We start from the raw sequence: 27,492 nt of genomic DNA on the forward strand, positions 1-27,492 counted from the left end.
GATGGACACAACCCATACGTAATGGCTTCATCTGCTTGATGACAAGGAATCAAGGTTTATCTTTTGAACCTTGTCGTGAAAGAATTCAGCAATGGGACAAAAAGTAGACCACTCTTCACCGCGGTAGAAAAACAACTGCGGTAACCGCACTCTAGTGGCAGGCGGGAAGGCACTCACTCATACGCCATGAAGCTCCACAAAAGCTCTTTTGAAGCTTGTTAAAAGCTCTGGACCGGGTAACATAGGATCATGTTACCCAATTGTGAAAATTATGGCCTGCTTGTGCTCTGAGAAAATACTGTTTCAGAAAAGACAGTGAATGGATTAAAAAGGTATTCTAACATGTTAATAAATTACCACTGGAATGTTCCAATAAAAGCGCATATGTTAGCAGCTTACCACTAACACTTGACAAGCTATCCAAGCCAGCATAAATATCCACAGAGTTACCATCTTTGATGTCCTCCTCCTCCTCATTATCCATACCAGCAGCACCTATAAAGAGAAAGGAAATCAAATGCTCACATATTTCCATTTTGTGTACAGATCATTAACTGTAAAGCAAATCTAGTCATGCAATTATTAGGCTCAACTCTGCAATTTCACAACAGAAGAAAACTGAGAAGGCGGCACAAGAGTTGCCATGGGGTGGGAGGTACCAACGCCCCCCCCCCCCCCCCCAAAAAAAAAAAAAAAAAAAAATTGCCTGTCATTCCTTTCCCATCCCAATTCCAGACAATCAATTGGGCTAAGGGTAACCCAAACTCCTGCCTGACCCAATGTGATGCTGTGCTACCCCTTTTCTTTTCTGCCCTTCATTTCCTGGAAGCCAATAAGTTGCAAGATCCGAGACAACATTTATTTATTTATTGCATTTGTATCCCACATTTTCCCACCTTTTTGCGGGCTCAGTGTGGCTTACAATACGATATGAATAATAGAAATACATTTGTTACAACTTGGTTATGGATTACATCCTGGAGAGTTGTGCGAGACATTGGAATATCAATTAGGAATATGACAATGGGACATCAACATAGAAACATTGGAAGGAGACAATGGGAAGCTAAAGGGCAATGTTAGACAAAGACATATGGTGTACATAGTTCCGTGAGTAAGTGTATGATTGACTGGATTGCGGGATGAGGGATCAGAAGTGGGTGTATATTGCATTGATGAACAGTGAGTATGAAATCTATGTGTTTTGGCTCTTTCCGTAAGTTTGTTCAAACAGGTGAGTCTTCAGTAGTTTACGGAAGGAGGCTTGTTCGTTAATCACTCTTAGGTTGCGCGGTAGTGTATTCCAAGCCTGCGTGCTCATGTGGGAAAAGGTTGACGCGTGTAGCGTCTTGTATTTCAGGTCCTTGCAAGTGGGGAAGTGGAGGTTGAGGTGTGTTCGGGATGATCTTTTAGCGTTTCTGGGTGGTAGGTCTATTAAATCAGACATGTACGCTGGGGCTTCGCTGTAAATGATCTTATGGACTAGTGTGCAAACTTTAAAAGTAACGCGTTCCTTAAGTGGAAGCCAATGTAATTTCTCTCGTAGTGGTTTTGCCCTTTCATATTTTGGTTTTCCGAAGATGAGCCTGGCTGCTGTGTTTTGGGCTGTTTGAAGTTTCCTCAGTATTTGCTCTTTGCAGCCCGCGTATAGTGAGTTGCAGTAATCCAGGTGGCTGAGGACGAGGGATTGCACTAGGCTGCGGAAGACGAATCTTGGGAAGAATGGTCTTATCCTTTTCAATTTCCACATGCAGTAGAACATCTTCTTGGTTGTGTTGTTTGCATGGGTTTCGAGTGTTAGGTGGCGGTCGATAGTGATTCCAAGGAGTTTTAGCGTTTCTGAGACTGGGAGGTTTAGGGTTGATGTGTTTATCGCGTTGAATTCATTTGTGTTGTATTGGGAGGTGAGTATCAGGCATTGGGTTTTTCTGCGTTTAATTTCAGGCGGAATGCATCTGCCCATGTGTTCATGATGTGTAGACTTTGATTGATTTCGTTGGAGATTTCTTTGGTGTCTTGTTTGAATGGGATGTATATTGTCACATCATCGGCGTATATATATGGGTTGAGGTTATGGTTTGATAGGAGTTTTGCTAAAGGGATCATCATTAGGTTAAATATAGTTGGTGAGAGAGGTGATCCTTGTGGGACTCCACATTCAGGTGTCCATGCCTTGGACGTGGTTGAATTTGATGTGACTTGATACGAACGCAGGGTTAGGAACCCCTTGAACCAGTTCATGACATTTCCTCCTATGCCGAAGTATTCAAGTATGTGTAGTAGGATTCCATGGTTGACCATGTCGAAGGCGCTTGACATGTCAAATAGTAGGAGGAGTATATTGTTGCCAGTTGCAATTATTTGTTTGAATTTGGTCATAAGGGTGACTAATACTGTTTCTGTGCTGTGATTCGAACGGAATCCTGATTGGGCATCATGGAGTATTGAATGTTTGTCTAGATAGTTTGTGAGTTGTTTAGTTACCATACCTTCAGTTATCTTAGTTATTAGTGGTATGGATGCTACTGGCCTGTAGTTGGTTATTTCGCTCGTGTTTTTCTTTGTATCTTTAGGAATTGGGGTGAGTAGGATTTTTCCTTTTTCTTTTGGGAAGAGTCCATTTTGTAGCATGTGGTTTATATGGTTTGTTAGGTCTATTATGAATTGTTGAGGAGCAGATTCCATGAGGCTATTTGGACATATGTCTAGTTTACAGTTGGATTTGGCATATCTTTTAAGAGTTTTCGAGATGAGGTCTTCTGACAGTAGTTCAAATTCGGTCCAGGTTCTGTCTGCTGGGTGTGTTCCTTCTTCTGGATCTAGACAGTCTAGAAGAGTGGTGTATTCTGTAGGGCTGGCGGGTATTCTGTGTCGTAATAGTATAATTTTCTCCTTTAAGTATGTCGCAAGGTTGTCAACACTTGATGTATCTTTGTCGTTGGTTGTGACTGGTGTGGTGTCTAACAGTTTGTTCACGAGGTTGAAGAGTTTGTGTGTCTTTGTAGTTTGGTCCTATTAATGTTTTGTAGTGTAGTCTTTTTGTCTGTTTTATGGTATATTTGTATTTTCTCCGAAGTAGTTTCAAGTCGTTTCGTGTTTGTTCGTCTCTCTTTTTGTTCCAAGCTCGTTCTAGTCTCCTGACTTGTGTTTTACCAAAGGGAAATCGTGCCAAACGAATCTCATTGAATTCATTGACTGAGTGACTGGAGAATTAAATCAGGGATGTGATATAGACGTAATCTACCTAGATTCAGCAAGGCTTTTGACATGGTTCCCCACAGGAGGCTCTTGAACAAACTGGACAGGCTGAAGATAGGACCCAAAGTGGTGAACTGGATTAGGAACTGGTTGACGGACAGACGCCAGAGGGTGGTGGTAAACGGAGTTCGCTCGGAGGAGGGAAAGGTGAGTAGTGGAGTGTCTCAGGGATCGGTGCTGGGGCCAATTCTGTTCAATATATTTGTAAGTGACATTGCCGAAGAGTTAGAAGGTAAAGTTTGCCTTTTTGCGGATGATACTAAGATTTGTAACAGAGTGGACACCCGGGAGGGAGTGGAAAACATGAAAATGGATCTGCGGAAGCTAGAAGAATGGTCTAAGGTTTGACAATTAAAATTCAATGCGAAGAAATGCAAAGTGATGTACTTAGGGAGTAGAAATCCACGGGAGACGTATGTGTTAGGTGGGGAGAGTCTGATATGTATGGACGGGGAAAGGTATCTTGGGGTGATAGTATCTGAGGATCTGAAGGCGATGAAACAGTGTGACAAGGCGGTGGCCGTAAGTAGAAGGTTGCTAGGCTGTATAGAGAGGGGAGCGACCAGCAGAAGAAAAGAGGTTTTAATGCCCCTGTATAAGTCGTTGGTGAGGCCCCACCTGGAGTATTGTGTTCAGTTCTGGAGGCCGTATCTTGCTAAGGATGTAAAAAGAATTGAAGCGGTGCAAAGAAAAGCTACGAGAATGGTACAGGATTTACGTTACAAGACGTATGAGGAGAGACTTGCTGACCTGAACATGTATACCCTGGAGGAAAGGAGAAACAGGGGTGATATGATACAGACGTTCAAATATCTGAAAGGTATTAATCCGAAAATGAACCTTTTCCGGAGATGGGAAGGCGGTAGAACTAGAGGGCACGATACGAGATTGAAGGGGGGCAGACTCAAGAAAAATGTCACGAAGTATTTTTTCACGGAGAGAGTGGTGGATGCTTGGAATGCTCTCCCTCGGGAGGTGTTGGAGAGGAAAACGGTAACGGAATTCAAACATGCGTGGGATAAACATAAAGGAATCCTGTTCCGAGGGAATGGATCCTCAGAAGCTTAGCTGAGATCAGGTGGCAGAGCCGGAGGTGGGGCTGGTGGTTGGGAGGCGAGGATATTGCTGGGCAGACTTATACGGTCTGTGTCCTGAAAATGACAGATACAAATCACGGTAAGGTATACACAAAAAGTAGCACATATGAGTTTATCTTGTTGGGCAGACTGGATGGACCATGCAGGTCTTTTTCTGCCGTCATCTACTATGTTACTATGTACTTTCTCCATGCTCCTCAGGTTGCCAGCAAGTTTGAAATTTAATTGTATGTCATCTCCTGCTGCTGTGGGGCCAGCCTGATCTAATTGGGGGATGGGCCTTTTAGTTCACTGGAGAGCGTGATTTTCCACACTGAGCCACAGGGGCCGCGCACCATTTTAAAGAGTGCCGCTGAGGCGGCTCCTGCAACAGTTGCTGGCTGCGCTCCTACCCCCTTGGACGGAGACATCTTGGGGGGGGGGGGGGGTCCGAGCGGCTGCTACTCCTAATATTGGGGTGCCTGCACCATTTTCTAATTCAGGGAACTTTTCCCCCCAAATTTGTATTAATGATGCACCAGGCCTATATCCTTTTTTTTTTTTTTTTTTAATGTTTTTTAATGATTTTGAAGAGGTTGTACATTTTGTAGGAGGTGGAAGGCCTCCAATTATTTAATATACAGAATAAATTCCTCATATTTGGACAGGAAGAAATGGAGGTTTCTCTCTTTCCAAAAACAGGGGAAAGCTTGCTGGAATAGCAATTCTCCCCACCCTTTCTCTCTCCTCCTGCATAACAGTTTCTCCCACTAAGTGTGAATGGCCTAAGGGAATTCCTGAGACAGAGTTTCTTTCCCATGTCCTTTGAGGAAAGTCCACTTCAAAGACTCTTTTTGTTGTAACTGAAAGAGGACATAACACTTGCAGAAGACATATTTCTGTCTAACACAAAAGATCCATACTGTATCTCACAAAGGAGAGGCAGACCGAACTCCTTTAAGAAAAGGATCTCTGGAGCCAAATGGCAATAGTTTTATGACAGGCAACAATAGTTCTCTCTGAACACAAAGAAAACCCATGTTATAATAGCAACACAGGATCTGAGCAGGCAAGAGAGAAATCTAACACCTATCTGTAGGGAAGCAGTTTTGGTCTTTAGAATAAGAATGACTTGGCTATCAAAAGCCTGAGAAAACATGACCTCCAAAAGGAAAGTAATTAACTCTTGCCTCCTCTTCTTAGAATTAGAATAATAAATAAGAATAAATGAAAATATACTAAAACAAAAGATCAAAAGACCTGAAATATATTCTTATGAAGGTATGACCAGAAGAGAGATATTCATCTAAAAACACCCTGTCACTTCATGACAATAGACCAAAATGTAACTTCTAAAAGAAATGTAAACATAGGCCATGCACATCCTTTGTCAAAAAGATCCTGACTGTATCTACAAGATGCTAATTGAGGGAAAAGTCCCTCCCTCCCTCCCTCTCTCTTGCTCTTTTGTACTGTAAGAGAAAGAAAGTTCTATATATTATGTCTTTGCCAGATAAGAAGTTGGTCAGTGTATAGTGCAATCTGCCCCATGCCAGGGGATAGAGAGCCTGACCTGACCATTTTCATTGTCATTACATGTTTTTCTCCTCTTTTCTATACTAGACTATACTTGACTATTTTCTTATTTTTTTATCCTAATCTCTTGATAATTAAATAAACCAGTGTTAACCCCAGGAAGCGCTTCCTTGGTCTCTTTTTGTCTTTGTTGCAGTCTAAATAGTGCTACCAGCTGTCTGGTTCTTTAAGGTATCGGTTGAGGGGATTGTATTGTGTGAGTAGTGCCCAGCCGTGATTAGAGACTCTGGAGGCGTGGCACGAAAAGCACAAACAATTTCTTATTCCCCAAGAGCTTAAAATGATAAAACAAATTAAGAACAAAAAAAATAAAAAATGGAGACCAAAGAATAAGAGTAAAGGAGGTAGCCACAGACCTGAGAAATACACAAACTAATACTTAGAAATATCTAGGCTGAAGCTCCTGGATCAGAGCCCTTAAGGATGCAATGAGAAACAGGACTTCCTAGCTCAAAGTTGTTTAAGAAAGAGACTATAAAACATTTTTTGAAGAAATGTTTAGAAATAGAAAATCAGAAATAAAGACTATAACCAAACTAGAAGCAACAAATACTACTCATCAAAGCCCAAACTACAACTCAAGCATTTGTGCTGTACAGAAGTGACATAATAATTTATTATGACAGGAGAGACCCACTTCTATCCTCGAAGGTCAAAAAGTTTGGCTTTCAAGACATCCCCCTCTGTAACCTTATGGATTAGCACACAATTCAAGCAGTACAAACCAAATCTCTTTCATGCATATTAGGGATATCCTGAACACCAGCTGCCAAACTCAGAGAGAAAAATGGCTTGCAGAGCAAAAGTAGCACTGGGAGCATCTGACAAGACTTCTGCCAGCGAAATAAAAATAAGACAACTGACAAAGCAATAGGTCCATAGCAGAAACCTTCAAGCACATATGGAAGCTTTTTCAGACAGCTATGAAGAACTCATAAAAAAACAAAAACAAAAAAAAATTACAGAAGGATAAAATCACATGACCAACCAGTGTAGGCAAAAAAGAACCATGTAGTGCAGTTCATCTTCCTTTGAGTATAGTTAACATTCTGCAATGTTTCAATTCTTGCCTCAAAATGTTCATTACCATAAAGGTCAGTGAAGAAAGTCGCATCACCACCATTGTTTGTTGCCATCATTTCTTCTCTCTACAGATTTTCCATCTGTGGGTGAAGAAAAAAAATAGCAATTTTAGCTATGAAATTTAGTCATGCATCATCAGTTTCAATAAAGTTCTTCTATTTTAGAACACATCACATAAAATATTAAGGGCTCCATTCACCCTGGGAGATTTGAAAATCAGCTAAGTAATCAGCAGACAAGCATTAGCTTTACCCCAAGCATATACAATCTTCAAGATTTTTGCATGTCTACTCGTTCTTTTGAAATGATCAGAAACTCATTTCAAGATGTTCACAGATGAAGCCCACTTCTACTCTCCATCATCAGACCCTGCTCTGCTTCTAACACTGCACAGAGAGGGGGTAATTCTTTACAACTTGCCTAAAATAGGAACTGGAATGATGTGCGCTGAGCACAAATTCTATGATGTAACAGTTTTTTCAGCTCTGTTATATATGGCATTACAGAATTGTCAATTAAAAAAAAAAACCCTCTTTATACTTCTTAGGCCACAGAAAAAGTGTGTGTGTGGGGGGGGGGGGGGGGGAATCACAGTATGGCCAAGCTATATCTTACATAATTCGATTTACGTGCAGGGCAAGGAAAAGCTGGAAACTGTTACTCATCTTGTAGATGTCTACAAAGTTTCTATACAGAATGGCATAAGATGTGTTCAACATGTTTGATAATGAGACAACAACCTCACTGTACCAGAAAGTATTAGAATTGTGATCCTACACAAATTATGGATAATTAAGAGGTTATATGTTCACCCAGGACTTTCTCATTCCAACTGACATGAAATTTAATACATGGTTAAAAAAAAAAAAAAAACACGAAAACAACATCTGTAACAGGGTCAGTACATCATCTGGAGAGAAAAAAAAAAACAACAAAATCTCAAATACCAAACAATCCAGACAGCCACAAAGATAAGAGAAATATTTCCCATTATGCTAGTAGTAGAAAAAACAGAAGAACCAATCCTCCGCAAACCAATCACTGGAACAAACAATGGGGGGGGGGGGGGGGTAACGGAAACATAACAACAACAACAACTCACATCAAAGTTTATTTTCATCAGTATGGGCTTGGCTAAGCTGGACTCAACATAAACCGTGTTCAGCAGTAAGGGCTGCTTCAGAATATCAAGGAACTCACGCTCCTTTCTCTAATGTAATATGCATACGTTAAGTGATAAAGACAATGTTATGTTTCTCAAATAGGCCACATTTTAAAGGCAATAATCAATGCATATAAACATAAGATAACATGCCACAAAGCAGTCCAATGTGAAAGCCCCGTGAAGAGGCCAGAGCCATGCTCTCCCAACCAGACACCAAGTCAAATGCATTCGGCTGCCCCTCCCACTCTCACACGCCGAGCACCCCTCCTGCTGCATCTGGGGGTCGGGGGACCGGTTTTCCCTCCCTATATCTGTTATCTCTTCCACTCCACTCCTTGTCCAAGATCCAACACCTCTCCTCTCCCTCTTCCTTTGTCCGCGATCCAACACGTCTCCTCAAACACCCCCCCCCCCCCCTCCTCAAACTCATACCCGAGGTCGCCCACCACAATCCCACCGCTTTCCTTCTCCGGTATCCTCCTCCTCCCGTCCCCTGGACACAACTTCTCTCTCTCGCTCTGAAGCATCCCGCCTTGCCGGAAACAGGAAGTGGTGTCAGAACTCAGAAGAGAGCGCGGGACGCCAGAAGAGCAAACTTCCTCGCGCCAGCGGAACGGGGCGGGTTGTGTTTTGGGTTGTTTTTTTTTCGGGAATCCCGCGGAGATGGGAGCTCACGGGCATTAAGGTCCACTCAAAACCATAACCAAACATTCTTAGAAAAAAAGGGACTGCCCAAGGACGGAGGTTAGATTGAGAACAGGAGGCGGGCATGATGACGTGCCTATGTAAACCATAATGGGGGGCTCAAGCCAGTAAAGCGCAGTTTTTTGCTGTTTTAGTTCACCCAGAACAATGGCAAACGCTATTGAAAAGATAGTAACATAGTAGATGACGGCAGAAAAAGATCTGCACGGTCCATCCAGTCTGCCCAACAAGATTGACTCATATGTGCTACTTTTGTGTATACTTGATTGTACATGTCCTCTTCAGGGCACAGACCGTCTGCCCAGCACTATCCCCGCCTCCCACCACCAGCTCTGGCACAGACCTATAAGTCTGCCCAGCATTATCCCCGCCTCCCAACCCAACAACAGAAAGAAGCTTATTAAAAAAAAATAAGGGGCTGCCTATGCGTGGGCCATCTTTAAAAAGTCTAAGCAGTGCCTTACAAGGTGGAGGAGAAAGGATTTTTTTTCAAACGCTATTGAAAACAACAACAACAAAAAATAAGGGACTGCCTATGCGTAGTCCATCTGTAAAATGCCTAAAACAGTGCTTTAAAAGGTGGAGAAGAAAGGAATTTTTTAAAACTTCTTTAAAAAAAAAAAACACGTACAGGGTGTGGGAGTACCACACAGAGTGTGGAGGTGCACTTGATCCCCACAAAGCAAAGTAAGGGAAAAACAAAGAGGGGGTGGGGAAGATAGGCTGTTTTCAAACAATGGAGAAGTCGTATGATTGTAAATAAAAAGTAATGCTTATTACAACAACTCGACTCAACACAGCCGTGTTTCGACGCCGTAGCGCCTTCTTCAGGAGTCTTCCACAGGTTTTAACTAGTACTTGAATGGTTAACACACCAGAGGTATAAACGGTGCTAGAACAGTTAACACATAAAAAAAAAGGCGGAACAAATGCACTGAAGGGTACGCAGTTCCTTCTCTCCAAGAACCATACGAGATATGAGCAAACAGAATTGTGCTTACACGTCAAAACTCCTATGGTTCTTGGAGAGAAGGAACTGCGTACCCTTCAGTGCGTTTGTTCCGCCTTTTTTTTTATGTGTTAACTGTTCTAGCACCGTTTATACCTCTGGTGTGTTAACCATTCAAGTACTGGTTAAAACCTGTGGAAGACTCCTGAAGAAGGCGCTACGGCGTCGAAACACGGCTGTGTTGAGTCAAGTTGTTGTAATAAACATTACTTTTTATTTACAATCATACGTCTTCTCCATTGTTTGAAAAGAGCCTATCTCACCCCCTCTTTGTTTTTCCCTTTAAACTTCTTTTGCAACATTTTTATTTATTTTAAAGCTTCCGATATGTATTTATTTGTTACATTTGTATCCCACATTTTCCCACCTATTTGCAGGCTCAATGTGGCTTACATAGTACTGGGGAGGCGTTCGCAGACTCCGGTGTGAGCAAATACAAAGTTATGTTGTGGTAAGAAAGGTCATGTTGAATAGTCAGCGGAAGAGTTGTGTTATGTCCATTACGTACTTTACTTTTGTTGGTGTGCAGAGATCAGGCATTTAAGTTGGATCTGCGGGGTATGCCTTTTTAAACATGTTAGTCTTCAGTGATTTCCGGATGTTTAGATGGTCGTACGTTGTTTTCAAGGCTTTTGGTAATGCGTTCCACAGTTGTGGGCTTATGTAGGAAAAACGGGATGCATAGTTGATTTGTATTTGAGTCGTTTGCAGCTTGGATAGTGCAGATTTAGATATGTTCATGTTGATTTGGATGTGTTTCTGGTTGGTATGTCAATGAGATCTGTCATGTGTCTCGGGGCTTCACCGTAGATAATTTTGTGAACCAAGATACATATTTTGAAGGCAGTGCATTCTTTGATTGGGAGCCAGTGTAGTTTTTCACAGAGGGGTTTTGCGCTTTCAAATCACGTTTTTCCAAATATAAGTCTGGCTGCTGTGTTTTGGGCGGTCTGAAGTTTCTTTAAGGTTTGTTCTTTGCATCCCGCATAAATTCCGTTGCAGTAGTCTACGTGGCTTAGCAAAATGCTTTCCTCGGGAAGAATAGTTTCACGCGTTTGAGTTTCCACATTGGAGTGGAACATTTTCTTTGTTGTGGATTTCACTTGGCTCTCTAGTGTTAAGTTACGGTCCACTGTAACGCTGAGGATTTTCAGGTTGTCTGAGATAGGGAGGATGTAGTCTGGGGTGTTGATACTTGTGGGGTTGTCTGTGCTGTATTGGGATGAGAGGATGAGACTGTGTTTTTTCTTTTGAGTTTTAGTTGAAATGCATTTGCCCATGAGTCCATGATGTTCAAGCTGAGCTTGATTTCATTGGTGATTTCTGTCAGTTCGTATCAGTTTGGTAGGACCTTTCTTTCCCTTCTGTTGTGGTTGTCCGCATGTTGGTGTTTTTCCTTAGTTTAAATTGATGAGGTGTGGTGTATCCGATCAATCTTTGATTATTATGTAATAGGGTTTGATGTTACTTTCTTCAAGTGAGGTGGTTAGTGTTAGGTGGATCAGTGTTAAGGAGTAAATTGCTAGGAGTAGTTTGGAGGTATTCATTTTGGTTTCAATTCTCTGTGGGCTACTAATAGGTCATGTTCTGATGATAAGCTGTGTGATAGGACCTTGTTCTTTGGTGTGGAATCTGGTGGTATGGATAAGAAATGACAGAGAAAGGATAAAATAGCCAGAGTTGCAGATGCAGAAGCAGCAGTTTTTTATGGATGAAAAGGCATTCCGAAAAGAAGTCAAATTAGATCAATAGGAGATCAGAAGGGTACAGTTCATTTTACCCCACAATGCCTCAGGTGCGTAAGCTCTCCAAGACAAATACTGTACCCAAATGTAACGCGCTTTGAGCTATATCCAATCCATTTTGCTCAGGAAAATAACTTGTAACTTGTGTTGGGCTTAGACTTGTCATTAATTCTTTACACTGGCGGCCTCTCGCACTCTCCGTCCCAACTGAACTGCGGTCTGTCCACTCCGACCCAGAGTAATGCCACTGATTTCTGCCAAGGATGAATAAATATGAATTAGTACGTTATTAACTATGTGATATTTCCAGAATATGTTGTATTTTGCTATGCATTGTTTTGATTCTTTTGGTACACAGTTCGCTGGAGTGCCAACAGTGTGCATAATGCCATTAATAATAAAGGTACTGGGGAGGCAGCTGGTAGTCAGTGAAGGGGTCCTTCCCTGTTGTGTTCAAAAGTGCCCCTACTGTCCTTTTTTTCTTCTTCTTTCAGTGATGCTCCTTTAAGCTGTGCTAAACATCCAGTAGCTGAGGAAAATTTCAGATTAGCTATAAACACAGTTAAACTATAGGCAAACAAGTAGAGAAAGCATGCAGAGCATGGCTCATGAATTTCTTTCCAACTTCCCTGTGAGTGTTTATGTATGTGTATGTGTGTGTGTGTGTGTATGTGTATGTACCTCTGTGTGTGTGTACTGCTATGGATTTACAGCTTGTCTCACTAATTACAGACTGCTCAATAATTACCGTGGATTCTTTTAGATTCGTAATAAGTAATTAAACCTTTATTAGGGAAGCTAAATTCTACAATGATTAAAATATCTCTCTATATATATATATATACAATGGTTAGCACATATACAATGATTAGCTCTATACATAATCATTACATCACTGGTCTCTACATCTCTTATACCAGGAAAAGAAGCAAACACAATGATTAGCTATATAAACAATCATTACATCACTGGCCGCTACATCTCTGAGACCAGGAAAAGAAGCAATACAGTATATACATACAATCATCACTGGTCTCCATCATCCAGGCTCTTATCATCAACTGGGGGGGGCCCGGTTCACAGCGAGAGCTAGGAGCTTTAGACCAGGAACAAACCCTCTGCGCAGTCTGTACGTTACTCACAGATTAAACCCACCTCTACCATGTCAAGCCCTCCCTTTTATTAGGCTCTGAGCCCATGTCCAGAGCTAAGGAAAGTAACAGAAAGCTTCTATGGAAAATTACAGAATGCTTAACGTGGTCACATGCTTTCCAAGGCCAGGTGGCCAAGCTGGGCCTGGGAAATAAGAACCATCCTCCCCTTTGCATACCAAATTAGTTAGAGCTGTGTCTTATCTTCTAAATCCCAACTTGTTTTTTATATTTACAAGAAAAGTTACTTTTGGTCAAAGACAAGATGTCATGGTGTCAGGTTCTCAGGTTTGAGCCCGTGGGACCGGGCTCTGGAGTAAACGTGAGCCCTTGGGTTGCTGCTGAGGAGCGGCAGCAGCAGGCAAAACCCCCAACCAACACTGGGCAAGCACACCGGCACCGGCAAGGACTGCAGGCACCGCCAGCAAGCCAGAACACAAGGACTGGAATCCCCCGGACTGGAGGACACTGGACTGGAACACACACCGGACCGGAGCACACTGGACCGGAACACCCTGGACTGGAGCACACCGGACTGGAGCACACTGGACTGGTCCATAAAGCTTCACCTGCACTTAGCCACTGCCCCTCACCCAAGGGTTGAGCCCTTGGGTTCGAGTGGCCGGCAGGACTTACCGGATACCGGATGACTCAGGGACCAGGACTGGAAACAGAAGTACTCCTAAATCCTAAACTGACCTAAGTGCTCCTAAGCCCTAAACCAACAGAAGTGTTCCTAACAGTAAACTAACAGGGGTGCCCCTACGCCCTACACTAACAGAAGTGCAGGAAAGCCACAAGGGAAAAGCAAGGAAGGTACAATACAAAGCTACCACAGGTGCTCCTAAGCACCAAGCTATCACAGAGCTCCTACAGCACTAAACTACCAAAGGTGCTCATAACAGCACCAAAACCTAAAGTACTTCTATCAGCAATAAGAGGGAAAAAACCTGAAGTACTTCTATAAGCAACAAAAGGGAAAGCAGGGGAGCTACAAAGGAAAAGCAGGGAAGCTACACACCTACGCAGCACGGGTGCTTCCTAAGCACCACACTAACAAGCTAAACACAAAACTAACAAGCTTCCTAAGCACTACTCTGGCAAGCTAGACACAAAACTAACAAGGTGCTTCCTAAGCACTACTCTGGCAAGCTAGACACAAAACTAACAAGGTGCTTCCTAAGCACCAAAGGGGAAGCTAACAAAGCAGAAAGTGCTCCTCAACACTAAGCACTAACCGTGACCTTCAGCAGACGTTCTAAAGCACACGCAAACACCAACGTTGCAAAAGGCCCTGAAGGAAAGAACACCACTTCCTTATCAAGGCCCTCCCAGATGATGTCACAATCCCTATACCCAGGCAACGCACACAGACCCAGAGAGGCACAACCCACACCAATGCAGCCCCGTGAAGCACTTGAAGCCAGTACACCCAGAAAGGGAGCAGAGCAACTCAGGCAACACCCACAGCTGCAGTAAAGTGAGACAATTAGTGTCATGCTGCTGGAAGCTGCCAGCATAGAGAGAGAGAGCTAGCTCAGAACGGACAGACAAAAGAAACAGAAGCCAGCTAAGAAGCTGACCCCCAGGAAAAAGATAAGTTTGAGAGGGGTTCTGACCACGATCATAACAGCACCTCCCCCTCAAGGCTCCCATGTCCCCACGGGAGCTCCAGGTCTCCAGGGGTAACTGTGATGGAATCTCCCAATGGGTTTGACAACATAAATCTGGACGGCTGGGCAGGAAGTAACTAGTACATCTGGAACTTGGAAACCAGAGTGGCTTTGGCAGCCACGAGGCTCTTTAGGACGGCTGCTAGGCAGGATCAGAGTCTTGGATGCAACAAGTGGAGTTCTATTCAACAGGAACCATCTCCTGAAGGAGTCCACAACTTCCTTGACCTCCTGGCACTCCACTGTAGCAGCCGGAACTGGGCTAGAGCCAACACCCATCTTGAAGTCCGAAGCCGGACAGGGACTCAAACTGGACTTCGGACTGGACCTCGCCTCTTGGCTGGAACTGGAACTCAGGAGTTTAACATCTTGGTTGAAGTGGGAACTCAGAGTACACTCAGCATCTTGCCTGAGACTGCAACCTGATCCGGCCTCAGCATCTTGGCCGGAACTGCCACTTAATTTGGACTCAGCATCTTGGCTGGACTCGGTACTCAGCGTAGACTCAGCATCTCGACCGGCACTGGAACTCGCTCCGGACTCAGCATCTTGGCCGGAACTGCAACTCACACCGGACTCAGCATCTTGGCCAGAACTGCCACTCAATTCGGACTCAGCATCTTGGCTGGACTCGGTACTCAGCGTAGACTCAGCATCTCGGCTGGCACTGGAACTCGCTCTGGACTCAGCATCTTGGCCGGAACTGCAACTCACACCGGACTCAGCATCTTGGCCGGAACTGCCACTCAATTCGGACTCAGCATCTTGGCTGGACTTGGTACTCAGCGTAGACTCAGCATCTTGGCTGGCACTGGAACTCGCTCCAGACTCAGCATCTTGGCCAGGACTGCAACTTGACCCGGACTCAGCATCTTGCCTGGAACTGGAACTCCAACTTGACCCGGACTCAGCATCTTGGCCGGGACTGCAACTTGACCCGGACTCAGCATCTTGCCTGGAACTGGAACTCCAACTTGACCCGGACTCAGCATCTTGGCCGGGACTGCAACTTGACCCGGACTCAGCATCTTGACCGGGACCGGCAACTCTCACCAGACTCAGCATCTTGGCCGGGACTGTAACTCTCACCGGACTCAACATCTTGACCGGAGCTGCAACTCAATTCTGATTCAGCATCTTGGCTGGACTCTGCACTCGGTGCAGACTCAGCACTCATCGTGGACTCAGCATCTCAGCTGGGCTCAGCACTCAGTGTAGACTCAGCACTCATCACGGACTCATTATCTCGGCTGGGCTCGGCACTCGGTGCAGACTCAGCACTCATCGTGGACTCATCACTCAGTGTAGACTCAGCATCCCGGCTGGGACTGAAACTCGATCCAGACTCAGCATCTTGACTGGAACTGCAAATCGCTCCAGACTTAGCATCTTGACTGGAACTGCAACTCGATCCAGACTCAGCATCTTGACTGGAACTACAAATCGATCCAGACTCAGCATCTTGACTGGAACTGCAACTCGATCCAGACTCTGCATCTTGACTGGAACTGCAACTCAATCCAGACTCAGCATCTTGACTGCCACCGCTGCAACTCAATCCAGACTCAGCATCTTGGCTGTCACTGCTGCAACTCGCTCTGGACTCAGCATCTTGGCTGCCACTGGAACTTGGCAGCGACTTGGCTAGCAGGGCCACTCGAACTGGCATCGGAGGCTCAGTCAGAAGCGTCTCTTGGACTGGACTCAGGGGCTTAACTGGCCGTGCCACTTGAACTAGGACCGGAGGCTCGGCCAGAAGCGCCACTTGAACAGGAATTGGAGGCTCAATTAGAAGCATCCCACAGACTGGACTCAGCGGCTTGACTGAAGGCGCTACTTGAACTGAGATTGGAGGCTCGGTTAGAAGCGCTGCTCGGACAGGCCTCCGAACCTGGCTGGAATTGGGCCTCGGCTTGGACTCAGCATCTGGGCTGGAACTCAAAACAGACTCAGAAGCTTGGCGGGCAGAGTCAGGAAGCCACCTTCTTTCTGCTTGGGCTTCAGGAGTATCCCGCAGGGTTGGCTCCGAGAGGAGTTGGAAGCGGTAAAAGAACAGCTTGGTAGAGGGATCAATAGCAGAAACTGGGTTTTCTTCGAACCCAGCCAGGAGACCACACCTTCTCTCCGCTGCAGCTTCAGGAGTATTCTTCAGGGCTGGATCAGACAACAGTTTGACACGGTAATCATGGAGCGTCAGAAACGGATCCAGCTCAAAAATGGGGTTGGAACTGGGATCCAAACTGGTACTAGGAGGCTCAGTAGACAGCGCCACTTGAACTGGATGCAGAGACTTGGCTTGAAGCGCTGCTTGGACTGGAATCGGAGACTCGGTCGGAAGCATCCCTCGGACTGGACTCGAATGGAAGCGCCACCTGAACTGGGATAGGAGGCTCAGTTCGAAGAGCCCTCTGGACTGGACTCGGTTATACAAACAAAACAGTCCCTTGGACTAGGCTCCGAGGCTTGAGTGGAAGCACCCCTTGAACTGGAATTGTAGACTTGACTGGACGCGCAGCTGGGACTGGACTGGACCCTTGCTGGGCCCAGAGCGTGGAATTCCCAAGACGTCTCCTCTCAGCGACAGCTTCAGGAGTATCCCACAAAGCTGAATTCAAGACAAGGTTGCGGCGATATTTAGAGAGCGTGATAAAAGGGTCAACGTCCGAAACGGGGTTTTCCACGATCCCGAGCAGCTGGACACGTTTTCTCTCAGCTGCCGCTTCAGGGGTCTTCTTCAAAACAGGATGAGACAAAAGTTTACCACGATAACTTATGAAGCATCATGGAAGGATCAAGAACAACGATAGAGCTGGACCCCACCTGGGTCAGCTGGGCGGGTAATCTTGCCGGGCTCGGAGCCTTTGCAATCTGTCAGGTTCTCAGGTTTGGAGCCCGCGGGGTCGGGCTCTGGAGTCATCGTGAGCCCTTGGGCTGCTGCCGAGGAGCGTCAGCAGCAAGCAAAACACCCCAACCAACACTGGGCAAGCACACCGGCACCGGCAAAGACTGCAGGCACCGCCCAGCGAGCCGGAACACAAGGACTGGAATCCCCCGGACTGGAGGACACAGGACTGGAACACACTGGACCAGAACACACACTGGACTGGAGCACACCGGACTGGAGCACACTGGACTGGTCCGTACAGCTTCACCTGCACTTAGCCACTGCCCCCCCACCAAGGGTTGAGCCCTTGGGTTCGAGTGGCCGGCAGGACTTACCGGATACCGGATGACACAGGGACCAGGACTGGAAACAGAAGTACTCCTAAATCCTAAACTGACCTAAGTGCTCCTAAGCCCTAAACCAACAAAAGTGTTCCTAACAGTAAACTAACAGGGGTGCCCCTACGCCCTACACTAACAGAAGTGCAAGGAAGCCACAAGGGAAAAGCAAGGAAGGTACAATACAAGACTACCACAGGTACTCCTAACCACCAAGCTATCACAGAGCTCCTACAGCACTACCAAAGGTGCTCATAACAGCACCAAAACCTAAAGTACTTCTATCAGCAATAAGAGGGAAAAAACCTGAAGTACCTAACTTATTATCAACTGAGTCGAGCTTATCCACAATCCACTGCATTTTCTGGTCAAATGTGGTTTCTAAGAGGGCCCGAATCTCCTGAGTTATCTCCATTACCCAGCTGGAGCTGAGAGTTGAAGGGCCCACCAAGTCATCCTCCGCCATCTTGGGTTCTGCTGTTCGCCCACAAGTCCACTCCTGCTACCAATATTTTTTAGGTCATATTGGCATTGTATGGAAGTCGCATGCCACAAAGTTAAAGCTAGTAGGTTCTCTCAGGTATGTGAAGTAGTGCAAAGCAAGAAGATGGCCTCGGTAGGGTTTTTTTTAACAGAAATGATGCCGAGCTAGGGAGCAGGTGTTGAGGCAAACTCCAAAAGGTGATGGAGTTTGCCTCAACACCTGCTCCCTAGCTCGGCATCACGTGACCTATTGTTTGAAATGCATTAAAGAAGATTTTGGTAAAAGAGTTCTGAGTCTTCACAGTGATGTTTTATATTCTTTTTTTTTTTTAGGTTCAACAATTTTTAATTGATGAAATAACAAAATTGACAGTCGACAAACTCCGTTTGTAACCTTTGAAAACAAGACAACCTGAATACACGGATGGTGATAATCACATCATCAAAATTTTTTAAACATTTGCTCCACCCCCCACTCCTTATGTTCTGTTTAACTGCATGCTAATCTCCTGAGTAGACAGGAAAGAGAGAAGAACAATAGCCACCATGTTGATTTGGTTATGGAATTTGGCCTGGCTAATGCCTCAGTTGTCTTCCAGAATTTTGTAAACGACATCTTCCGAGATCTCTTACAGAGTTGTATTCTAGTCTACCTAGATGATATCCTGATATTCTCCAGGACATTGGCCCAACATCATGAACAAGTGACATGAGGCCTGCAATGTCTGCAGGAGAACCATCTTTACATGAAGCAGGAAAAGTACACTTTTGAGCAGACGGAGCTCCCTTTCCTAGGTTATATTATTTTGGATCAGGGCCTCAACTTGGATCCTGCCAAGCTGTCTGCTATCCTTGATTGGCCTTGTCCCCAAAGGTGTAAAGCACTGCAACGTTTCTTAGGCTTTGCTAATAATTATTGCCAATTTATCCAGAATTACTCCTCAGCGGTGGCTCCGCTCACCACCCTCACCCACAGGGAGTCTAATACCTAGGAGTGTCCCCAGGAAGCACTTCAAGCCTTTGAGCATCTGAAGCATGCCTTTACCTCAGCACCTCTACTCTGGCATCCTGATCCTAAGAAGCCTTTCAGTGTAGAGGTAGATGCTTCCTCTATCAGGGCCGGGGCTATTCTCTGTCATTTCATGCCCTCTCGGTAGAACGAGAGGGCATGAAATGAGATTGAAGGGGGGCAGACTCAAGAAGATTGTCAGGAAGTATTTTTTCATGGAGAGGGTGGTGGATGCTTGGAATGCCCTCCTGTGGGAGGTGGTGGAGATGAAAACAGAAATGGAATTCAAACATGTGTGGGATAAACATAAAGGAATCCTGTGCAGAAGGAAGGGATCCTCAGGAGCTTAGCCTAGAATGGGTGGCATAGCTGGTGGTTGGGAGGTGGGGCTAGTGCTGGGCAGACTTATATGGTCTGTGCCGGGGCTGGTGGTTGGGCGGTGGGGATAGTGCTGGGCAGACTTATACGGTCTGTGCCAGAGCCGGTGGTGGGAGGCAGGGATAGTGCTGGGCAGACTTATATGGTCTGTACCAGAGCTGGTGGTGGGAGGCGGGACTGGTAGTTGGGAGGCGGGGATAGGGCTGGCCAGACTTATACGGTCTGTGCCCTGAAGAGAACAGTACAAATAAAAAAGTAGCACATATGAATTTATCTTCTTGGGCAGACTGGATGGACCGTGCAGGTCTTTTTCTGCCGTCATCTACTATGTTACTATGTAAACCGACAATGTGGGCAAGATGTTACCTTACGCTGCCTTCTCCAGGAAAGTTTCCCCAGCAGAGAAGAACTATGCCATAGGTGACTGGGGACTATTATTTATGTATTATTAGGATTTATTTACTGCATTTTTTAAATAATTAATTCAAGGCAATGTACAGTAAGAATAAATCAAACATAAGCAATAGACAATTACATTAGTAAAAATATTAAAATAACAATACAAAGTATGGCATAGTATACAACTTAGAATGTCAACACAAGATGGCTTTGGAGGAGTGGCATCACTTCCTTTCACAGTGACCACTGATCATAAGAACCTATTTATTTACAGGAAGCTCGACAGCTTAATCCCCAACAGGCAGGCTTGATAATCCTTGTTCTTTGCTCATTCTGATTTATCTTTCGCCCAGCCAAGAAGAACCTCCGGGCCGACACTCTCTCTCATTAGCCAACACTCTCATTAATTTCCACATTCTGAAGAGACTCCTGAGTTCCAGCATGTCATAGATCCCGCTAAAATTCTTGCTGCATCATCTACACCCATTCCACGTGATAAGATGGTTGTTCACAAGTGCCACTGGGACACAGACTGACATAGGGATGAGTCCAAGAAGGCTGGACATCCCGGTATTTGGAAGACCTGGAGCTAATTTCTCAGACATATTGGTGGCCAAGCATAAAGAAGGGTGTGCCCAATTTTGGTGGTTCTTGTCCTGTCTGGTCCCACCACAAGCCCTCTCACTCTCAGCTGGGGCCTTCTTCAACATCTCCCGGTCCCTGAAAAACCTTGGACCCGCATAGCTATGGATTTTATAACAGACCTCCCTGATTCTGATGGGTTTTCCATGCACATTGAGCCTGCAAAGAGGTGGGAAAATGTGAGATACAAATGCAACAAATAAATAAATAAATATTTGGGTGGTCACTGACTGATTCTTGAAGATGGCACATTTCATTCCATTACCTATTTTCTCAAGGAAATCTTCCATCTCCATGGGTTACCCACTTCTATTGTGTCTGATTGTGGAGTTCAGTTTACATCCAAGTTTTGGCAGAATTTATGTAAATCCCTGCATATTACCCTGAACTTTTAAGGTTTAATGGTTTTTATTCAGAATCAAAACACCCAACATCAAACAACGAAACAACAAGACATCAAGCGGTTACATTGCAATGAGCACGCATAACAAGAACAAGCAAAAACATCTTACAGCAAAAAAAGACTGGATATCATACAATACCTTTTTTAATTTGGTGAGACACCTCCCGCTGCCCTCCTACCCCACAACCCTATTTTCCATTCAAGTGTAACAAATGTATGCAGAATCACCCCTCCCCCCAGCCCTATCATTACCCATATCTTAGACAACTGAGATGACCCGGCGCCTGGACTCTTATGACCCCAGGTCATCTATTTAAATAATAATGTACATTGTTCCCAGTCCACCCTCCCCAACCCAAGCAGAGAACCACAAAACAACCCCTAATAGAACAGCATCAACCTAGGAAACACTCTGAAAACTATTCAGTACAGCGCTTCTTGCTTTATGGGAGATGGTTTGCAAATAACAGTGAAAACCTTTCTTTCCTTTGGGGAATTCCTAGCAGCCCTTGCCTCCCATAACATAAATGCATGCAATCTGTTTCTCCAGTACCAAAAGGAGGAAAGTTCCTCTTGCATCCAATACATAAGTATACATTTCTTCCCCAATGCATACACTTTAGTAAGTAGTAAGTGCAAATTTTTGTCTGTGATCCCATAGGCCTCCCATTTATTCAGTAAGACTCCTTTCCAAGAAAAAGTTACATGGCAACCAAAAATAATACCTAAGTATCGATGAATCAACCATCCAAACGCTTGAATGCCACTACATCACCAAAAGCATGAAAAAAAAGGTATTGTCCCCCCATTTGGGACATTGGCCAACAGGCACCCAACCTGCTCTAGCAGCCTGATATTGTGATATATATGCTCTGTGGAGTATACCCTGAACTTTTAATCTGGCTACCACCCGCAAACCAATGGCCAAACTGAACGTGTCAACCTGATCCTAAAAACCTTCCTGCACAGCTATGTATCTGTTCAGCAAAAGTATCGGTCTCAAGTATTACCCTCGGCCAGGTTCAGCTATGATAATTACGTGAGCAAGTCCTCTGGAATGTCTCCATTCAAGGCTGTTTTTGGACGACACCCTAGGATACCTTTGCCTTTGGCTGATGCAGTTACAGTAACGACTGTGAAAGCAACCGCTATATTTTTAAATGAACAGTGGAAGAAAACTAAGAGACTTTTGACACTAGCCGCAGAACGTTACAAAAGGCAGGACGATAAGAAGAGATGCCCTGCTCCTCAATTTCAGCTTGGAGATCTGGTTTGGCTACCCACTTAGAGTTTACAACAGAAAATTCCCTCTACTAAGTTTGCAGCCTGGTTTATTGGACCATATCTGATTCTTCACCAAGTTTCCTATCAACTAAGATTATCACCTACATTACGGGTGCGAAATGTCTTCCATGTATCTCTCCTCAAGCCTGTGATATTGAATCTGAGGAGGAAAAAGCCACCTGTTCCTTCTGCAATATCTGTGGATCCTGAAGAGGAGTATGAGGTCCAGGACATTTTGGATGCTAGGAAAGTCCACAGCAGACTTCAATATCTTATCACATGGAAAAGGCTATGGGCCTGAAGAGAATTGTGGGAACCAGCATCTAGTGTTCATGCTCTCTTGAAGTTTAGAAGATTTCATCACATCTTTCCCCATAGACCCAATCCGACAGTAGGTAGGAGGGGCCCTTTGGGGAGGGGGCACTGTCACTGTTGCCCCCATGCTCCTTTACCTCCACATCGGGGTCCCGTGTGATGCACCCGTCTTACGCGCTGCTCCCTCCTCCAGACTGCTGACAGCTGTGCATGCTAATTTTGTGTGAGGCTGGATTCAGGTTGACACTGATCAGATCAGCCCCTGTAATGGAAGTGAATTTTAAAGATTGTTTTTCAGCTCTGTCTTTGACCGAAAGTAACTTTTCTTGTAAATACAAAAAATAAGTTGGAATACAGAAGATAAGACACAGCTCTAACTAATTTGGTATGGAAAGGGAAGGATGGTTCTTGTTTCCAGGTCCAGCCTGGCCACCTGGAGTTGTAAATCATGTGACCACGTTCCCACAGTATGGCTTTTTTACCTAAACAGAGAAGCATTCTGTAATTTTCCTTAGCTTTGAACATGAGCTCAGAGCCTAATAAAAAGGGAGGGCTTGTCACAGCAGAGTGGGGGCTCATCTGTGAGTAGACGTACTGCGCAGAGGATCTGTTCCTGGTCCAAGAAGCTCCTGGCTCTCGCTGTGAACTGGGCCCCCCCAGCTGATGTTAAAAGCCTGGATGATGTAAGGACCAGTGATTTTATGTATAGTGTATGTATTGCTTCTTTTCCTGGTCTAAGAACTCTTTGCATTGCTTAGATGTAGAGACCAGTGATGTAATGATTGTTTATACAGCTAATCATTGTGTGTATAGAGCTAATCATTGTATATGTGCTAACCATTGTATATACCTTAATCATTGTAGAATTTAGCTCCTCTAATAAAGGTCTTATTTACTTGATACGAATCCAAAATAATCCACAGTAATTATTGGGTAGTCTGTGTTAGTGAGGCAGGCTGTAAATCCATAGCAGTTCAGCCCCTCACTGACATCATCAACGTAGGCCTTCTTCTGCAGTCGCTGCTGTCTGCCTCTTTGTCTTGCAACAGGTCATCCTGCTTCCAGTGATCTTCGCACTGTCAGCTTCCAGCCTTGGTTCCAGCTTCCAGCTCAGCTTTAGTTTCCAGACTTTGTTTCAGCTTCCAACTCAGTTCCAGCCCTAGTTACAGCTTCCAGCACAAACTTCAACTTATAGTCTTGGTTCCAGCTCCAGCACAGCTTCCAGCACAACTCCTGCTTCTAGACTTGGTTCCAGCTCCAGCACAGCCTCAGCTTCCAGCACAACTCCTGCTTTAAGCACAGCTCCTGCTTCCAATCCAGGTCCAGCAAAGCCTCAGCTTCCAGCACAGCTCCTGCTTCCAGCTCCAGCACCAGCACAGTCTTCCATTTCTGGGTACAGCTTCGTGTTTCCCTCAGCACCTCTACTGGAGTAATCCCTTCTGCAGGGACTTGTCCACCATTTGCCACAGTCTGTCTGATCCTTTGGGCGGGCAGGCACTGTTGTTCCACCACTGTCCAAGGGCTCACTCATCCTGAAACTTGACTTGGATATTTCAGAAATATCAGATGTTATCTCAGCCATAGCAGAAAGTTTTGTTTTTGCATCATATCCCTGAGAAGTGTAATATCATCTGCAAGAGAAGACTGCTGGAGTGGAGTGGAATGGGTAGACATGAATTGCTTGTTTACTCTTTCTAAAAAATACTAAGACTAGGGGCACGCGATGAAGCTACAAAGTAGTAAATTTAAAATGAATCGGAGAAAATATTTATTCACTCAACGTGTAATAACTATGGAATTTGTTGCCAGAGAATGTGGTAAAAGCAGTTAACATAGCGGGGTTTAAAAAGGTTTGGATGGCTTCCTAAAAGAAAAGTCTGTAAGTAATTATTTATTTATTTATTTATTATTACATTTGTACCCCGCACTTTCCCACTCAAAGCAGGTTCAATGCGGCTTACATAGTAATAAGGATTATAGGATTTTGATAAGAAAATAAAAGTTAAATATAACAGAATAACAACAGTGATAGGTAGGTAGAGAAGGACGGGTGAAGGAGTAGGAAAGGTGTAAACAAGGGTAGAAGAGGCGGGAGGGGGATAGGTACAGGATAAGTGGATGGAATTTTGGTTGGAAAGATAGTCAAGGTCATTGCCTCCTGGATATGTGATGGGTAGTAGGATTCATAATGTTAGTTTGGGTCGTTAGGATAGGCTACTTTGAACAGATGGGTTTTTAGTGATTTCTGGAAGGGTAGATAGCCACTGATTAGGAGGGCATTATTAAAATGGACTTGGAAAAAAACACTGCTTATTTCTGGGATAAGCAGTATAAAATGTATTGTACTATTTTGGGATCTTGCCAGTACTTGTGACCCGGATTGGCCACTGTTGGAAACAGGATGCTGGGCTTGATGGACTTTCAGTCTGTCCCAGTATGGCAACACTTATGCACTTATGTTGTAGAGGTGAGTCCAGAGGTAGGGCACATTTTTCAGGCATCAGAGGATCTGATTTAGAGTGCTTAATTGCAGAAGAAATAGAATAATAATGCTAATTTTTAGTAGATTTTGCAGGCATACAACTCTGTGAACAGAAAATATTTTGTAGGAGGCAATACCGTAATTTGGTAGTCTGAAAAAGCTGTAATTAGTCAATCGCCACAGGGAAATTGCTCAATCAAGCGTCCATCATAGTAATATAGTAACATAGTAAATGATGGCAGATAAAGACCTGTATGGTCTATCCAGTCTGCCCAACAAGATAAACTAATTTTACATGGTATGTGCTACTTTATATATATACCCGAGTTTGATTTGTCCTTGCCTTTCTCATGGCACAGACCGTAGAAGTCTGCCCAGTACTGTTCTTGTACTAAGTTCTGAAGCTAACATCGAAGCCCCTTAAAATTTACACTCCAGCCCATCCCTATCTATTCAGTCATGATCAGGGTGTAGACCGTAGAAGTCTGCCAAGCTCCTGTTTTGTTTCCAATTACTGGCATCGCTACCCAATCTCCGCTAAGATTCCACGGAACCATTCATTCTAAACAGGATTCCTTTGTGTTTATCCCATGCATGTTTTAATTCCATTAAGTATAAGTCTGCCCTCCACTATCCTCGCCTCCCAACCACCAACCTCTCTTCCCCCCACCTGCTCTGCCACCCAATTTGGGCTAAGCTTCTGAGGATCCATTCCTTCTGCACAGGATTCCTTTATGTATATCCCGCGCATGTTTGAATTCCGTTACCGTTTTCATCTCCACCACCTCCCGCGGGAGGGCATTCCAAGCATCCACCACCCTCTCTGTGAAAAAATACTTCCTGACATTAGTCCTGAGTCTGCCCCCCTTCAACCTCAATTCATGTCCTCTAGTTCTACCACCTTCCCGTCTCCGGAAAAGGTTCGTTTGTGTATTAATACCTTTAAAATATTTGAACATCTGTATCATATCACCCCTGTTTCTCCTTTCCTCCAAGGTATACTTGTTCAGGTCAGCAAGTCTCTCCTTGTACAGTTTGTAACGCAAATCCCATACCATTTTCGTAGCTTTTCTTTGCACCACTTCCAGTCTTTTTACATCTTTAGCAAGATACGGCCTCCAAAACTGAACACAATACTCCAAGTGGGCCAATGACTTGTAGAGGGGCATCAACACCTCCTTTCTTCTGCTAGTTATGCTCCTCTCTACGCAGCCTAGCATCCTTTTGGTCATGGCCATCGCCTTGTCACTTTGTTTCTTCACCTTCAGATCTCCGACACCAACACCCCAAGGTCTTTCTCCTGAGTGTTGGTGTTGGAGGATCTGAAGGTGAAGAAACAATGCGACAAGGCGACAGCTGTGGCCAGAAGGATGCTAGGCTGCGTGGAACGTGTCACGTGACTCCCCTTAGAAACAAAATACTTATTTTTATTTTGACTTATAAAACCACTTGTCCCTGAAACATGCTCAAAACAGAATAATGATTTGTGTATCTAAAATGTAAACTTCTACAAATCAGATGAGATGGAGATGTGATTCTATGTACCCAATGAAAAGAGAGTTTAATTTTACTCCAATTTAATTTTAATTTAAATATATTTTATTGAAGTCACCAATAGAAATCAAACAAAATAAAACATGGAAAAGAAAATAAGATGATACCTTTTTATTGGACATAACTTAATACATTTCTTGATTAGCTTTCAAAGGTTGCCCTTCTTCATCAGATCGGAAATAAGCAAATGTGCTAGCTGACAGTGTATATAAGTGAAAACATTAAAGCATTACTATGACAGTCTGACAGGTGTCAGACTGTCATAGTAATGCTTGAATGTTTTAACTTATATACACTGTCAGCTAGCACATTTGCTTATTTCCGATCTGACGAAGAAGGGCAACCTTTGAAAGCTAATCAAGAAATGTATTAAGTTATGTCCAATAAAAAAGGTATCATCTTATTTTCTTTTCCATGTTTTAATTTGTTTGATTTCTATTGATAACCTTAAGAGTGGACTAACACGGCTACCACACTCCTCTATTGAAGTCAGCAAAAGATACAACCAGCAAGCATATACACATATGCAAATCTACAACACAAACCAATTCTGTAATGTGAGTACAACAGAAGATTTATATAATGTTCCCCCAACCAATCCTGATATCCATTATTCACCCTTACAGTTCTTAATCATGGAATCTGAAATATGCCAGTATTGCAAGGTTACACCTCCAATGTATTAAAAAATGTAGAATGGACTCTCATGGACAGAGTGATCAAGTATGCCTGTCACACTTTCAAGAATTGTTTCTTCAGCTCTAGGTCCCTTTGCATCCATTTAATTTTAATGTGTTCCATATTTATAACACCAGGCTTCCCAAAACAGATCACAACAGTTAACATGTGAACCCATCAGG

At 44.2% G+C, this 27,492-nt stretch overlaps 1 protein-coding gene across 1 annotated transcript in view; it reads right to left on the reverse strand.

The window, feature by feature from the left end:
• Positions 1 to 18,149, reverse strand: part of CASP8AP2 (caspase 8 associated protein 2) — a 103,851-nt gene extending 85,702 nt beyond the window's left edge. The window contains exons 1-2 of the mRNA XM_030195174.1: positions 17,999 to 18,149; positions 400 to 495 (exon numbers count right to left, since the gene is read on the reverse strand). Of these exons, the coding sequence (XP_030051034.1) occupies positions 400 to 495; positions 17,999 to 18,149 (247 nt within the window). The remainder of the gene's footprint in view (positions 1 to 399; positions 496 to 17,998) is intronic.
• Between the last annotated feature and the right edge of the window lie 9,343 nt (positions 18,150 to 27,492).

This window comes from Microcaecilia unicolor, chromosome 3, assembly GCF_901765095.1.
Source record: "Microcaecilia unicolor chromosome 3, aMicUni1.1, whole genome shotgun sequence".
Taxonomy (NCBI): domain Eukaryota; kingdom Metazoa; phylum Chordata; class Amphibia; order Gymnophiona; family Siphonopidae; genus Microcaecilia; species Microcaecilia unicolor.